The sequence below is a fragment of the Grus americana genome, chromosome 2, assembly GCF_028858705.1.
Source record: "Grus americana isolate bGruAme1 chromosome 2, bGruAme1.mat, whole genome shotgun sequence".
Lineage (NCBI taxonomy): Eukaryota > Metazoa > Chordata > Aves > Gruiformes > Gruidae > Grus > Grus americana.
Window position 1 is genome coordinate 15,015,918 of NC_072853.1, and position 14,432 is coordinate 15,030,349.

Below are 14,432 nucleotides of genomic sequence, written 5' to 3' on the forward strand. Positions count from 1 at the left end.
GAATTAAAAAAAAAAACCCACAGCACACCACCATTCCCTGTAAGTAGATAAAAAAGACAAAGGAAGTGTTTACAGGGACATCAAAAGCCTGTGAATAGCTGTTTCTGCTGGTTGGTGAAGGAACAGCAAGCTCTCTGTGCAATGTCTGTGGCAATGCCAGCCTGGGAGTGGTACCATACATTTCCTTTATCACTGGTTGGGGAAGAAGAATCAACAGAGAACAAGGAACTCTGAATAGGCTTTAGGGACCAAACTGAATTAAGCTGCAGTAAATCTGTAATGCTTAGTCTTTGATTTCCCCTACCATTGTGTGAACGGATTTTTATTTTCACAGGGAAAAAATTGTTTTATAATCTTGGCACGTTTTGACTTATCCAAATTTTGATGTGTTTTATTTTTTGTTGTGTTTTTTCCTTTTTTTTTTTTTCCCCCCATAGAGGTATGGAACTATTTCCAAAGGGTTTTGGTGAAGAGATATGCCACTGAACGAAACGGAGTCAATGTTATAAGTGGACCTATCTTTGACTATGACTATGATGGTTTACATGACACACCTGACAAAATAAAACAGTAAGAGTTTGTCTTTAAATTGCTTTGCTGTTGCTTCTCTTAATGATGGCTTTTTCTTAAACAATTCATTATCTGCACATTATTCAATTTTTGGGAGAAGATACAATTTTCTAGCTCTTCCTAAAATTATTGTTCATCAAGACTGAATGCCCCTGTAGGTAGGACAGTGGTAAAAATAAGGAAATGGCAATTTGGCAGGTAACTGTTCACCTTGACTTTGAAGTGAAGTGTTCATTCATCCTTGAGATGAAGCTGAATTATGTTCCAAATAATCTATTTTCTCTAAAATTCTCTAGAACTTTAGAGTTACTTAAGAGTTGACAACTGGATACCAGAGCAAACCACAGCAGTGCTATTGAGTCAGATACTCAAACATTTCGATAATTCAGTAATGCTTTCTATGTCCCTGAACTGAAGAAGCCTTTCAGCACTGGCGTGTGGTATTGCTCATTTTCAGACAGTGTCTAGGAATCAAACACATGTCAGTAATGTACGTGTGTCCTCACACGTAGGGGAGGAAAGACCACGCTGTTTGTGTAACCTTCTTCCAAACAGGTTTACCCTTTGTGGATAAATGTTTGCTTTATTCCCCCAGGTTTGTGGAAGGCAGCGCCATCCCCATTCCTACTCATTACTACACCATCATAACCAGCTGCTTAGATTTCACTCAGCCAGCCGACAAGTGCGATGGACCACTCTCCGTTCTCTCATACATCCTTCCCCACCGGCCTGACAATGACGAGAGCTGCAATGTAAGTTCTGCTGCTCTACTGTAGCTCCATGGTAAATATGTCCCTGGGACTTGTGAAACCCCGTTACTGTTAGATGCTAGTGCTCACTGATGTCTTAAATGAAAGCACAGGGTAGGGCTCTATTAAGTGTCATGTTCAATTCATTAGACAAAAGCACTCCTCTGTGATATCAGAGAAAATATGGAACTATTACTGCATCTCAAATTGTCTGGAAGAGCTGACATACAGTAGGTTGGCAGTAAACAACCTGTGGGCTTCTGTGTTTTGACAGGCACTGTCAGTGTAACCTCAAAGCAGATCGGGAGGAGGCCGTGTGCGTAGATGTATTGTGCTGGCAGCCAGCCTGATGTTTTTATTGAGGTCTGTTTCCATACGCAGGTACAATATAGTCTGTCTGCTACGGGAGTCTGAGTGCATCAGACAGCATGATTACATCCAACCCACACAGTATTAAAACTATATGCTAAAACCTGCTGAGGGTAGAATGCCAGCTCTTGCTGTTTCCAGATCACGTCTTGATTCAAGGGAAAAGTTTGGAATCTCATTACCAGAGGTGACCAGACACCCTCCTGGTTCACTTCCTATTTTCCCTTAGGATGCAAAATCCTATAGCATAAGAATCTCGGTGAAGGACAAAGGCTTCGGTCTCGTTAGCACCGCAGAAAGTAACACGCACATTTGGCAGCTGATCGTGCGGCAGGAGAGCAGTCGGGTCCCCACGGGCTCTGGCGCTCTGCAAGGACAGCAGTCCTCCCAGGCAGCTGTATTTAGACTTGTCCTTCCGCCTGAACTTGTTCTCCCATTACACAGCTGTGTGGATTCCTGCACACAGACGCTTCACTATAGGCTGCCAGGAGACCGTTTCCTGAATGAACGCATTAATGTTATGAATTTTGTATTGGCACAAAAAGTTGAGACTCCTATTCCAGCTACAGGCAGAAATAGTCATTCCAACTCTGTACACAATTCACCTGGAACACTGTCTCTTTCTCATTCATCAAACATCGCCTGCTTTCAGGTCCCTCTTTTTAAAACCACGCTTTTGGAGCAGTATCCCTCTCTCTTGAGCAGGTCTGGCTTCCCCCTGTTTAGACTCTTAACTGCTTTGGGCAGAGTTGTCTTCCACCAGAAGTTTCAGAAACTCCTACGTATATTTCATCATGGTTTTTCTCTGGACCGCTTTCCTCTGAATCAAGGTCCAGTTGGTGATCTGGAAGTTACTAATCTGGCAGTTATTAGTGCCTCTGTCCTCCTATCTCTGCCCATACATAATTTCAAGACAAAGGCAATTTTTTTCCTCCCTATATTGCACGTCACAGTCCTCTTAAACTGCTGAAATCTTTTTTATGAACTATTTAGAATAATGGCCTTTTTTACTCTTTGATTTCTTATATTCCAACCCAGGCTTCTTTTCTCTGTACGTCATGCTACTTATGGTTTATATATTTACATTTCTGGGAGGAACTTCTGTGCTACTACGAGGTCATTAGCAGATACATAGCAAAGAACCACTCCAAAAATATTTAAATGTAGCTTTTGAATGAAAATACAGTCAGGCAAAATTTTGCCATTCAAATACAGTGTCAGTCTTACTTTTGCACATGGTCTTCCATCTGATTTGTTCAAAGAAGTGATTGTGTAAAACCTCACCTATTTCATGGATGAAATGCATGGGATAATATAAGAATTTTTCCTTAACCTCTCTGCAGCTTTCTTATAAGATCTGAAGAAATATTAGCTTTCCCCTCCACTCTGCTCTTGTTGCACACACTTTCTCTCTCTTCACACAGCCGTTGGAGAACACCACTACTCTTCTCATTTGAATTTGTTCCATTTCCAAACTGTGTTTATTCATGGTGAGGTTATACCCGTTTATTCTTGTGTCAACATTTTTCTATGGCTTAAATAGCCCTTCACTGGGCTTCTTTGGGATTTACCCTAGTGATGATTTATGATGATTCTCAAGGCATATACTTCTCTCTATTCATGGGAGACCCAGGATCTTTTGTGCTCTATTTGTAAGAGAAGATGAGCATTTCAGTAGCCTTCCTATGCATCTGTTCCAGTCTGATTTTTTGTTTTCTTTTTATTTTTTTTTTCCTGGAACATGAATGAGATAAAATACTTCAGCTGAGATCTCAAAATAGAAATTATTTTCTTTCCACTGGACACAACTCCTCTGATACTATCTAGGATTTGCCTTTTCCATAGCTGTGCTATAATGGTAGCTCACAGTCATGCACAAGCTGTACACCCAGGTCCTTCTATCTGCTGTTTCACCTGAGAAGCTCCCAGCTTAGCAGAAATTTTTGCCATCAAGGTGGTAACCCAATTTCACACTATCCCAGGGACTCAGAATCATAGAATATCTATGTTTGAGTTGGAAGGGACCCTTAAAGGTCATCTAATCTAGCCCCCCTGCAATAAGCAGGGACATCTTCAATTCAGTCAGGTTGCTCAGAGCCCCGTCCAACCTGACCATGAATGTTTCCAGGGATGGGGCACCTACCCCCTCTCTGGGCAACCTGTGCCACTGTTTCAGTTTCCAGACTCCCCCATCTGCATCCTCCAGTATGCTGTTCCAGTCTTCCTCTGCATTGACAGGAGTTCCCAATTGTGTGTTTTGTTTTAGTTTGGTTTTGGTTTGTTTTGTTTTGTTTTTACTACCACACTAATGGCCTTGACACAAAAAGCACAGATGAAAACATTACACAAAATCCTTTCCAAGACCAAAGCTGGAGGAACCCTACTAGAAACTTCCTCCAGGCCACTGTTTTCCCTTTCAGCAAAATCTTTAAATTTCTCTTTTAATAAGTTCCTCACCCACCTGTCTACACTCTGATCATGTTCAGCTTTCCAGCTAATAGTTTGATATCCAGAGAGATTCTTTTGTCCAGAATATCTGGTATCTTTTCCAGTGGATTTTAAGTTAGCCTCCTAATTGATTGCTTATTTCTATTTACCTGCATCTTTTCAATTGTTACTTTCCTTCTAAGACTCACTGTACTATTGAGGTGAGACTAACCAGCACAGATGGAGAAAACTTATAATTTTAAATGTATATACTTAATTCGTTGTTCTGCAGTAATATAATACCATGTTAGCAGATTACTGTGTTTAAAATCCTTGCTGCTGGACCTGAGGTTTCATGGGCCAGTTGTGGAATGGAGAAACTAAAACCTAGATCAGTTGATTGATTTCCTGGGGTCATGCAAATGCTGTTTTGCTGGACTTGGTTTAAAAGCAAACTCAGTCCTGTGATTTACAGCTCTTTTGCAAACTCTTAGGAATCCTCCTTGTATTCAAAAAAGTGAGCTTTGTAGCAATGGCACTTCCCTCTGAGCTCTGTAAAATGCAGATTTCCTGCTCAAAAGGAAGCCTTGAAGACAACAAAAATGTCACAGTGATTGCATTTGCAGTAACAGCCCTGCTGAGGCCCATTTGCAGACTAGCACCCTGATCACCAGGCTGAACGCTGAGCAGGAGACTTCCTGCAGCCACGTGCTGCCAGGCAGCGCTCCCAGAGCACGGCACCGCAGGCAAAGGGCAGTGAGCAGGGCACGCTCCCTTCTCTTCCCTCTTGATTTGCATCTTTCTCTTCATGTTCCAGACCTGGTTTTCGGCCTCAGGTTGCTAGCAACACGGAGAGGAAAATTGATTTGGAGCTGAAAAGCTTCAAACCAGACAAGTCCCGACTGGGTCATGGACGTTTGCTTTAGAGCAACAAGCTGTGACCTAGCTAGTACTTCGTGTCCTCTCTGTGCAAACGATCACGCTCACCCTCCTGGCCTTTGCGGCGTGACCCAGTGCCAGGTCTGTGGCACGTCTACTGCGTTGGGTAGGCTCTGGCATTGCTCACAATTGACGAGAGGATCTCGCTGAGACAGTCAGAAAAGGGCTTATTTTCAGGAATAGGCCCAGAAATAGATTTTTATCAGCAAGATTTGCAAGTCACACACATGGAGTCCAAATGCCCGGAGGTACCACCCTCCATTTCTAACTTGTTTCCCCAGCTGAGTTGTAGACGTACCAGCTGGAGAGGCCAAATGGGGAAAAGTCCTGTTTGCTCTCTCCTTTTCCCACGTCTGCTCCCTGTTGTGCAGTCCCCAGGGCTGGCTGCAGTGCTCATGGGACATGTTGCTGGGCTGGTTAATGCACTCAGACAGCCCGTAACTGCAGTGTTTTGCAGGGCTGATTTTCTAATGTGTTAGTGAGCGATGTTAGTTTGTGGATGGCTCCAACAAGCACTGGAGCTGGCACAGGGAGCTGCAGGAGCAGTCCCCTAAGAGAGAGAACAGCCACGCAACCCGACCCCAATCACTCTGGCAGCGTCACCTTCCTGATTTTTAATATTTTTTTTTCCTATTGGGAAATGCTTAGTGAAAGTCTTTTTTCTATCAGTGAATAATGTGTATGTTCTAATAACAGGATTTTACAGGTACCAACATAAACCATAGTCCCAACTGTATAATGAATCGTAATGGTCTCCTAACAGTAAAGTGGAAAGATTAAAATAATATTGTGTTAGATGTGGTTCTGGTCAGATGAGAATAATGTGTAGGGGTAGGATTCAAAACTAAACAGCCTAGAGTTTGGGCTTTGCTAATACACAACTGATTGATGTAGACCTCTCTCTGTGAGCTAAAACATGATGTAGTGACCAATGGATCTTCTAAAATCATATGGCTGTTCTTCTGAAACACCTGCAACATGGGACCAGCTTTTCCTAGATGACTATGGTCATTGTCTCAACCCCATCCTAAAATGGGTCCCGAAATAAAACTGTAGGAATCATCTTGCATGTTAAGCTTCAAATCTGTTTTCTTGGCGCTTGTTTACCGTAGTCATTCTTGAACAGAGCACAGAGATTCTTCAAATGAACTCAATGTTTAGAAAAGTTGCATTTGCTTTCAGAGCTTATTTTTGACGTGATATATTATAAAACTTGGGGTTTTTACATTTCAGAGCTTGGAGGATGAATCAAAGTGGGTTGAAGATCTTCTTAAGATGCACACTGCGCGTGTGCGTGACATCGAACAGCTCACAAGCTTGGACTTCTTCCGAAAGACCAGTCGCAGCTACACAGAAATCCTCTCCCTAAAGACATACCTGCATACATTTGAAAGTGAAATTTAGCTTTCTAACCTTACTCGGTGCATCCTTTTATCAACTGGTGTATATTTTTATATTGTTTTTATATTTATTAATTTGAAACCAGGACATTAAAAATATTAGTATTTTAATCCTGTATCAAATCCTAAATATTAAACCCTTGTGTCATTTGTTTTGTTTCTCTAATGTTTAACATAGGTATGTTTCTTGGTTTATTTAGTAGCGCTTGTAATACTGCAGCTTGAGTCTTTACTCCGAGCTTTTAAGCGGTGCTGCAGGATTTGATACGTGCATCAAGGAAATATTAATTTCCCATGCTCCTTTACCACACTTGTAGTCCTGTACTGTGTATCAAAATACTGAACATGTAAAATTACATTCATTTACTGTTAACTATGTGACAGACATATTTAAACCCTATAGACAATAGCATCTTAAATATAATAAACCACACATTCAGTTTTTTTAATGTGTTTTGATTTCCTTTCACAGGGACATTCAGAGGGACTTGCAGATCTCTCTCTTTCACCAGGCAGAGCCCTTCTCAAGAGCTTAGGTTTGCTGGTAAGAGGACTGCCAGGAGCCCAGGTGCCCTGCCCTGGTACTCAGCAGTGAGACCATAAACCAGACATGCACAGTAGACATTACTGGTTAGGTTTTGCCATAGGGGCAGAGCTGAGAGAGGAGGTTGGTTGGTGTCTTAAGCTACCAGGGGTACTCCATGCTTGAGGCTACTTGGTCCTGCTCTGGAGCCGTGGGGAGGATGTGAGGTGACAACATCCGCCGTTGCCAGTCAGACTGTGTCGCATCCCTTCCCGCTGCTGCTCTGGGCTGGTGACTGGGGACACCTGTTCCATTGGCTTTTGCTTTGACTTGGAGGGAAGCTGAGATAAGGCAGATGTTGACAGAGATGACATTGCTAAACACCCAGCAGTGGGCTTTTACCTGGGAGGAGAAAATCTGATTTTCATCATCTTGTATAATGGCCAGAATTGGCAAAGTTTTCCACTAATCTGAGGCTTAATGCCAGCCCTCATTGTCAGAGGAAGCCCCTTGGCCTGATTGCACTGTATAAGTTCTGGTACTGTGAACCCTGTGCAGTGTATGTGTTTTACAGCCATCACCTACCTGGTCAAGTGGGTCAAGTCTCTGTTGGCTATTTCTGTGCAGTCAGAGTCTCATAATCCTGGCAAGCCCCTACGAGTGCCGCTGATGGCACAGTCCTAACCAATGGAAGAGACACCGTTGCATCCTGCTATCTAGATAATGGCCTGATTTGGCTTGAACAGCTGTTATAGAAGGCACATGGTATGGAGCGTTAGTTTAGTTAGATGATGTAAAAGATAAATTGGTGTTCAGAATGCCTCTTCAGGCTAAACCCACTAGTGGCACTATTACAAAGCCATCATTTGGGGTTACAGATTTCCCTCTCTCTACCAAAGTGGTTTGTGTCTATTTTCTCTTCGAGCATAGCAAATGCTGGAGGGAAGCAGGAAGGGCTGGTAACCATCTCAGCCATGTACACAGATGAGCAGCCAGGTCTCCTAAGTAAAATTAATCTGGCACAATTTTGACAACTTGCATCCCTGTAGTATCCATCTAAGAGAAAGTAGTAAACTGGAATTAATCATGGTAACACTGATGATAAAATTATTGCGACTAATAGGCAAAATTTTATTATGCTAGGTGCCAGATTCTGTTTAAATTAGAAGAGCACACTACTTGAAAGCTTTAAAATCCCCCCAAAGTGTTAGGATGGAAATTCTACTAACTGCACAAAGCTCTGGGAAACATCCTATTCTTGCAACTTAAAAATTGTCTCTTGTGGTTGTCTGGTAGCACGGAAATATTTTTCTGTAAACTTTTGGCAGGGCTTCCTGCCATGATAAACTTTATGTTCTTACATGTGCTACAAAGGGTATTTTCTCTGGATTTAAAACAGTTTTCAGTTAAAACCTAATTCCTCCAACACCAACTTTAGTGATGATATAATGTGGTGGTTCATAAACTAAAGACCACCACTACTGTTTTGCTTTGACATTCATCTGTTGCTTTGTTCGTTTGTTTTTTTAATTAAATCTAGCACATGATGTAATTCTTTTTTTTCCCCAAATAAGATGACATGTATTCCAAAGGAACATTTAAGCTCTGAAAGATACTCTTCTTGTGTTCAGAGACGTTTGCTTTTGAAATACAGTTAGTGATGATTGTTGGGAGAGATGGTTTAACTATCTCAGTTTCACTAAAGAATGACAATTAGTGTGTAGGGAATTATTATTATTTACTCAGTTGCTTACTGTGAGAATAAATACTAGTAATTTACTTCTGCTTACTTCTCTTCAGCCCTTGGCCCCGTTCTCTTGTGTGGTATTGCTGTTTTATTTTACTGTGCCGGCAGAAGTAGCTGTGCTGGGGAATGTTTGTGGTGACTTCTGTGAATTACATGGGGTTTTTTTCCTGTTGAAAGATGCCTTATCAACACAAAAGCTCCAGTGCAAAGCTAAAGCCTGGTCAGTCCCTCTAAGCAGCATGAGTTCTGCAGGAACAACAGACATTTTTAAGGAAACTTGTAATTTCCCTTTGGTGTTCATCAGGGTGAATGTTAGCTTAGGGCAGTGTGTAGGAAGGAACCCCTCTGCTTTCCATTCCTGTTAGACCATTTTGAAAATATGAAATACCACTTGCTTGTGTTACATGTTTCCTTTTCGTGATATTTCTCTGGCTTCTGCTAAGAGGTCCATTGAGGAGAACAAGCGCTGGCTTTTTCTGTCGAGCAAACACCAGTTTTGAGGGTTTGGGTAATTACTGTTTGCAATTGGTGATGTAAATTTGAGGCATGTTTAACGAGTTAGAGGCAGTTCAGCTGAGCAATTGTCAAGGAAACAAAAGCTGGTACGTGCCCTGCACCCCTAACAAGGTCCTTTTGCTCTGGGAAAAATCCTTCAGAGGCAGTTATGCAACTGGAATATCCTTCCTACAGGAAACTGTTACTTTTTTTAACCCCTTTTTCACAGCCACATACCGGAACAAAATCCTTAATAGAAGTACTGAAAGCAGGTCAAGTAACCTGACCAACAGCATGGTTATGATGGCAAAATTATAGCAAAAGTCACCATCCTATACTGGTAGTACTGACATTCGTAATTACCACTGGTTATATTCTGTCCTGGTCAGCTAACAGCTTGATTAGATTGATACTTTCTGCTCACTGCTACTCCCCTGTTCTTCATTTCCAGCCTGTAGTCCCTTCATGGTGTGACGGGCAGCGTTCAACAGTTTCTGCACTCGCTTGGACACTGGCAGCATTTTGGTCATGGCAGATCAGTTTGTACCGTGTTATAAAGCACTTTCAGCTCCAGATGAACGAGAAGATTAAAAAATATAATTGTCAGGTCTGTGCCGTCTTGTGAAGGTTTTCCAGTATTCGCAGGAGTATTGTGTGAGTAACTTTAAATACTCATGTTTAATTAGGCTGATCTTGCTGTGTCCCTGGAGGCTGCTCCAAAGCAATCCTGCCATAGTCCCCACCTTCTCAGTGCTTTATATGCAGTCGGTCAACTGATTGTGTGAAGATTTTAACAAATGAAAACATGCACTTCTTGTAGGAGAGGCCAGAAAACAAAAGCAGCGATAAAGAGATAAGAGAGGAAGTGTCTTACTTCAGGAGACAGAAGAGGCTGAACAGGTTGAAGGTCCAGGAGATGCTGCCAGAAGCAACCGGGGCTGGAGAAGATTTATTTGGCAGATTTATGAAGTGCCTGTTCCTCCTGCATCCGGCTTCTTCTGATAGATCAGTCCTTCAAGTACAACAGATGAAATAGCTCCCTACTTCCTGCACATAGTCAGGAAGCAGAAAACTTCTCAGGAGAGTTGAAGGAGTTGCCCGCTAAAGGTGTTGCTGGTTGCAGGAGCAGGACACGAACTCCGGAAGTGTCGAGGCCTGTACAGTGAGGACAGAGTGCAGGATCTGACCTGAAAGAAATAAGTTTGTAGCAGCGGGAGCTGATACTCCAGCAATTCTTCCCTTCAGGCTCACGTCCACCCCACACATCTTTAATTAACTTTAAACTCACATTCTAGAGCTGTGCAGCGTACTTCAGCTACTCTCTGCAGGAGACAGAGGAGATATTGCTCCTGGTGCTAAGAAGCATGAGAAAATTCCCTTTTTTCTTTTTAAACTGCAAACCCCCTCCCCACAGGAGGGCAAATGCACTTGTTCTGTCCTGCGAGAGAGATGGGAGAAAACCAGGTTTTCCCAGGGCAGAGGAGTGTGTGGGAGCTGCAGACCTGCCACCTCCTCTCCCCTCCGTTCCAGCATGGTGCTCTGCAAACACATTTTGCGCTTACGGCAGTGGGGTTTATTCTGCTGGTTTGGCACAGAGGGCAAACGAAACTTCACAGCCTTCCTGGGAAGTGGCTGTTCTCACAGGCATGGATGAAACTGTGGCATGGAGAGGCTGAATAATACGTTTAAGGACATGTGTACGGTGAGCCCAGTAAAGCTGGTCACAGCACTACTGCATGGGGTTTGACATGTGGTATTTTTAAACACTTCTGGTAGTGCTATCTGCTGGTAGGAGGGCACAGGGTAAATTTTGTAAAGCAGAAGCCTCAGAATCATGTGGCTGAAATAAAACACGAATACAGGGCTATAGAAGTGAAAATCCCTTCCTTTGGGACCAGTAAACCATGCTGAATTAGTTTTCTATCAATCCTATTCATCAAAATGCTTGTGATAGGCCTGGTTCCTTACCGGAGTCCTCCCCTGTCTCCAGAGGGGTGGCACGCTATGTGTCTGTCCACCCTGTCTGTAGTCCTAGTCCAGCTCAGATTTGTGTCTCTAGTTTCCATTTCCCTTGCTGCAGTCCCAGACAACCATTGCACTTGACCTGAGATACACAGTATAGTCACGGTAATACAAGTATACGCCTATCCAGATAGACCTGCCAGCAAATGACTAGTACCGTGTTAACTGTACATCTTCCAAGTGGGGCCATACATGTTTGAAATGTTTAAAGTTCAGCCCTTGTTCAAGACAGGAGAAAAAAAGGCATTTTAAACATTGTGGAAAAATACCTAATCTCCTTTCTTTGCACTTGTTGTGTAAATATAAGATAAGAGCAGTATTCCCAAGGTTACTGCAAACAGCCCATCACTACAGAGTACAAGCTAACATTTACTAAAATGTATGTTGACATAAAAAGCAGCATTGCTGCAGTCAGCTGCGGTAAACAAAACCACAGGTTTCTTTGCCTTTACAAGTCAAAAGTTTGGGATGTAACCTATTCAGACCTGCCCTCACAAAGAAAAATCCCTGCCTTGCTATAGCATCCAGAGTTATGTGCACCGTTGTTCTCCCTTACCTGCTGTTTTATAAATACGATGGGGGAAGGCAGATGGAGGTCACTCTGGTTTCATCTGCAGGTTTCACCATGGAGAGATCAGCAGGCAAAGTTAGTAATTGTGGATTAGCACAGCTGTAACTGATTGACTCTAAAACTGGAATTTACTAGAAAAGAGGTGGGATTATTTGTCATCATAAACCATCATCAGAAAAGGATTAAATCCTTTTCAGGGAATATTTTCCCGAGAAGTTTTCTGCTTCCTGGCTGTGTGCAGAAAGTAGGGAGCTATTTCATCTGTTGTATGTGAAGGATCTATCAGAAGAGACTGGATGCAGGGGAAACAAGGATTTCATAAACCTGTTGAATAAATTTTCTCCAGCCCCAATTCCCTTCTGGCAGCATCTCCTGGACCTTCAACTTGTTCAGCCTCTTCTGTCTCCTGAAGAAGTAGGAAGTAGAAAACTTCCTCTCTTATCTCTTTATCATTGCTTTTTTTTTCCTGTTGGCCTCCCTGTTTTCTTCCAGCTTTGATCTGTTCATCATCTCCAAATAGTTCCAGTGTTATCCCAGCCAGTGCAATTTCTATGCACATGCATATCTCTACAGCGTGCACTGCCACCAGCTCTCCCAGCTCTTAGCTCTCTCAGACCTTACACACTCTTGCTGCAGAAGAGCAGACATGGAAGATCCTGATACATCCCCAGTTTCTCCTCTAGTCCAGTTAAATCCCCAGGACCAGCTTTTGCAGGTGAAAATCCTCGTCAGAGTGTTTAAGGTGGTGACCTTTACCTATGTGTGTGGCTTTGTATAGAGGCATTTAATGTCATTGAGGGTAGGACATCAAAGATGTGAGGTATCAAATGGAAATTCTCCACACAGGCCATGCCCAACTAAACTGTTACTAACAACTGAAAAAAATAATGATTAATGATGTCAGTATTGTCTCTTCTGGGACTGGGAAGTTCAGGCCACATCAGAGGTCAGGATATGTCTCATTGTTGACTTCAGTGGGAATTGTGGCAGGCCATCTCTGCTCATCTGCTCCTTTTCATCCAACAAAGTCCCTAAGACATTGGTGATGGCTGCAGTTTCACCTGCAGTTTCTCTTCCTGATGGGCATTGTCATTTGTCCTTTTAGTCTTTCCAGTGTTTCTAGCTGGCTACTGGAATGTGTTTTGGGGTGCATGAGCATGGTGTTCTGGGAAGTTCAGGGTCAACAGCAACTTCACCCTCCTCTTCCTCCTCCATTGTACAACCACATGAATAGTTGTCCCTACCCACCTCATGTAATCGGATGCTCGTCTGCCTTGACTACCATTGCCTCCGTATGCCCAAGGCCCTTGGATGAACCCATGATCTATAGTCCACTCACTGGCCACATCTGTAGAGTCTAGAGAAAAAAGACAATAGGAAGCAGGTCACAGAGGACGTATTATCTGCTGGCAGGCTGTATCTAATATGTGTGGGCTGCAGCCTGGTTAGATGTTGACAGTCCTTTCCCATGTGAAAAAAATTGAATCCCCAAACATTATTCATTAGCAAAAACCCCTTTAATTTCAAAGATTCTCCTTACTGGTAAAACCAGAGGAAACACTGCTGCCTCAAGGGTTTCACACCTGATATTTTCAGAATGATTATTTTATGGCAATAGAGAAAAAGAAGTTTGCAGAAAAATCATTCCTTTTGTTCCTCTGTTTTGTTGAAGAAGAAAGCCATTATATGTAGCATGCTCAGCTGGCCTAGCAGGCGTCCAGTATGAACTAAGAATGCAACTGCATGACTTTCATCTTCCATGCCTCATGATCTAACTCTAGCCTTCTTCAAAAGGTTTCCATATGCATTCATGAAACCTGGGAGCCCTCCTGTGGTCAAAATCATGACCTATTATTCTGGCTGGTACCCCAACTCTGATGTAGTCAATCCAGTTTTAAACTTTTTCCTTGGGAGTATTCATTGAGAAAAGCTTCAATCAATTAAAAAAAAAAAAAAAAGAAGGAGTTTAGGTGGTTTTCTGAGTCTTTGGGGGTGACTTGTTACACCTCACTCCCCTTGGCCCTTATCTGATGTTGTCCACTTCCAACATTGGCGGATTGCCTGACAATCTGCCTATTACTTGTCTTTCTTCCCTTCATACTCCTCCCTGTTCGCTATCCTTCGTAGGCTTCTCCTGTTCTGCTCTGATCCAGCCAGGTTCTCACCACCAGTCTGTCTAAGGACGTTGCAATTGTGCATTAAATAATGTAATTAACATATGTTCCATTTTTATTGTCATCCAAGTTGGAGAAGTATGTGACTCAGAGGACGTTGGTATGCTTAATTTTTCATGTTGCACTGAAGTTGGAGAAAAGGCTTTCTGGTCCTTCAGGAAGTTAATTTTGTGGTCTTTGTCCAGCCCCCCAGGAAAATTCTGTTTCCTGCATGGGCAATTGCTTGCTTTTTGACAGTGTTTCATTGTATATGAGAAGCAAAACTGTCAGTTATCTGCAACAGGTTTATGAGGGCATAGGAAAGGGTGAGGTGAAAGTGGGGAAGGACGAGAGGAGTAATAGCTCCTTCGTTTTTGCCTTTAATGGCATAGGTGCTGTACATTCTTCTCTACTATATAACTAAAGAGGGGAACAGCCATACAGTTGTGTTATCTAACACCTGTGAC

General features: G+C 42.6%; 1 protein-coding gene across 1 annotated transcript in view; it reads left to right on the forward strand.

The window, feature by feature from the left end:
- Positions 1–6,898, forward strand: part of ENPP2 (ectonucleotide pyrophosphatase/phosphodiesterase 2) — a 74,607-nt gene extending 67,709 nt beyond the window's left edge. The window contains 3 exon segments of the mRNA XM_054817641.1: positions 438–570; positions 1,166–1,322; positions 6,288–6,898. Coding sequence (XP_054673616.1) covers positions 438–570; positions 1,166–1,322; positions 6,288–6,458 — 461 coding nt within the window. The 3' untranslated portion in view covers positions 6,459–6,898.
- The last annotated feature ends 7,534 nt before the right edge of the window (positions 6,899–14,432 follow it).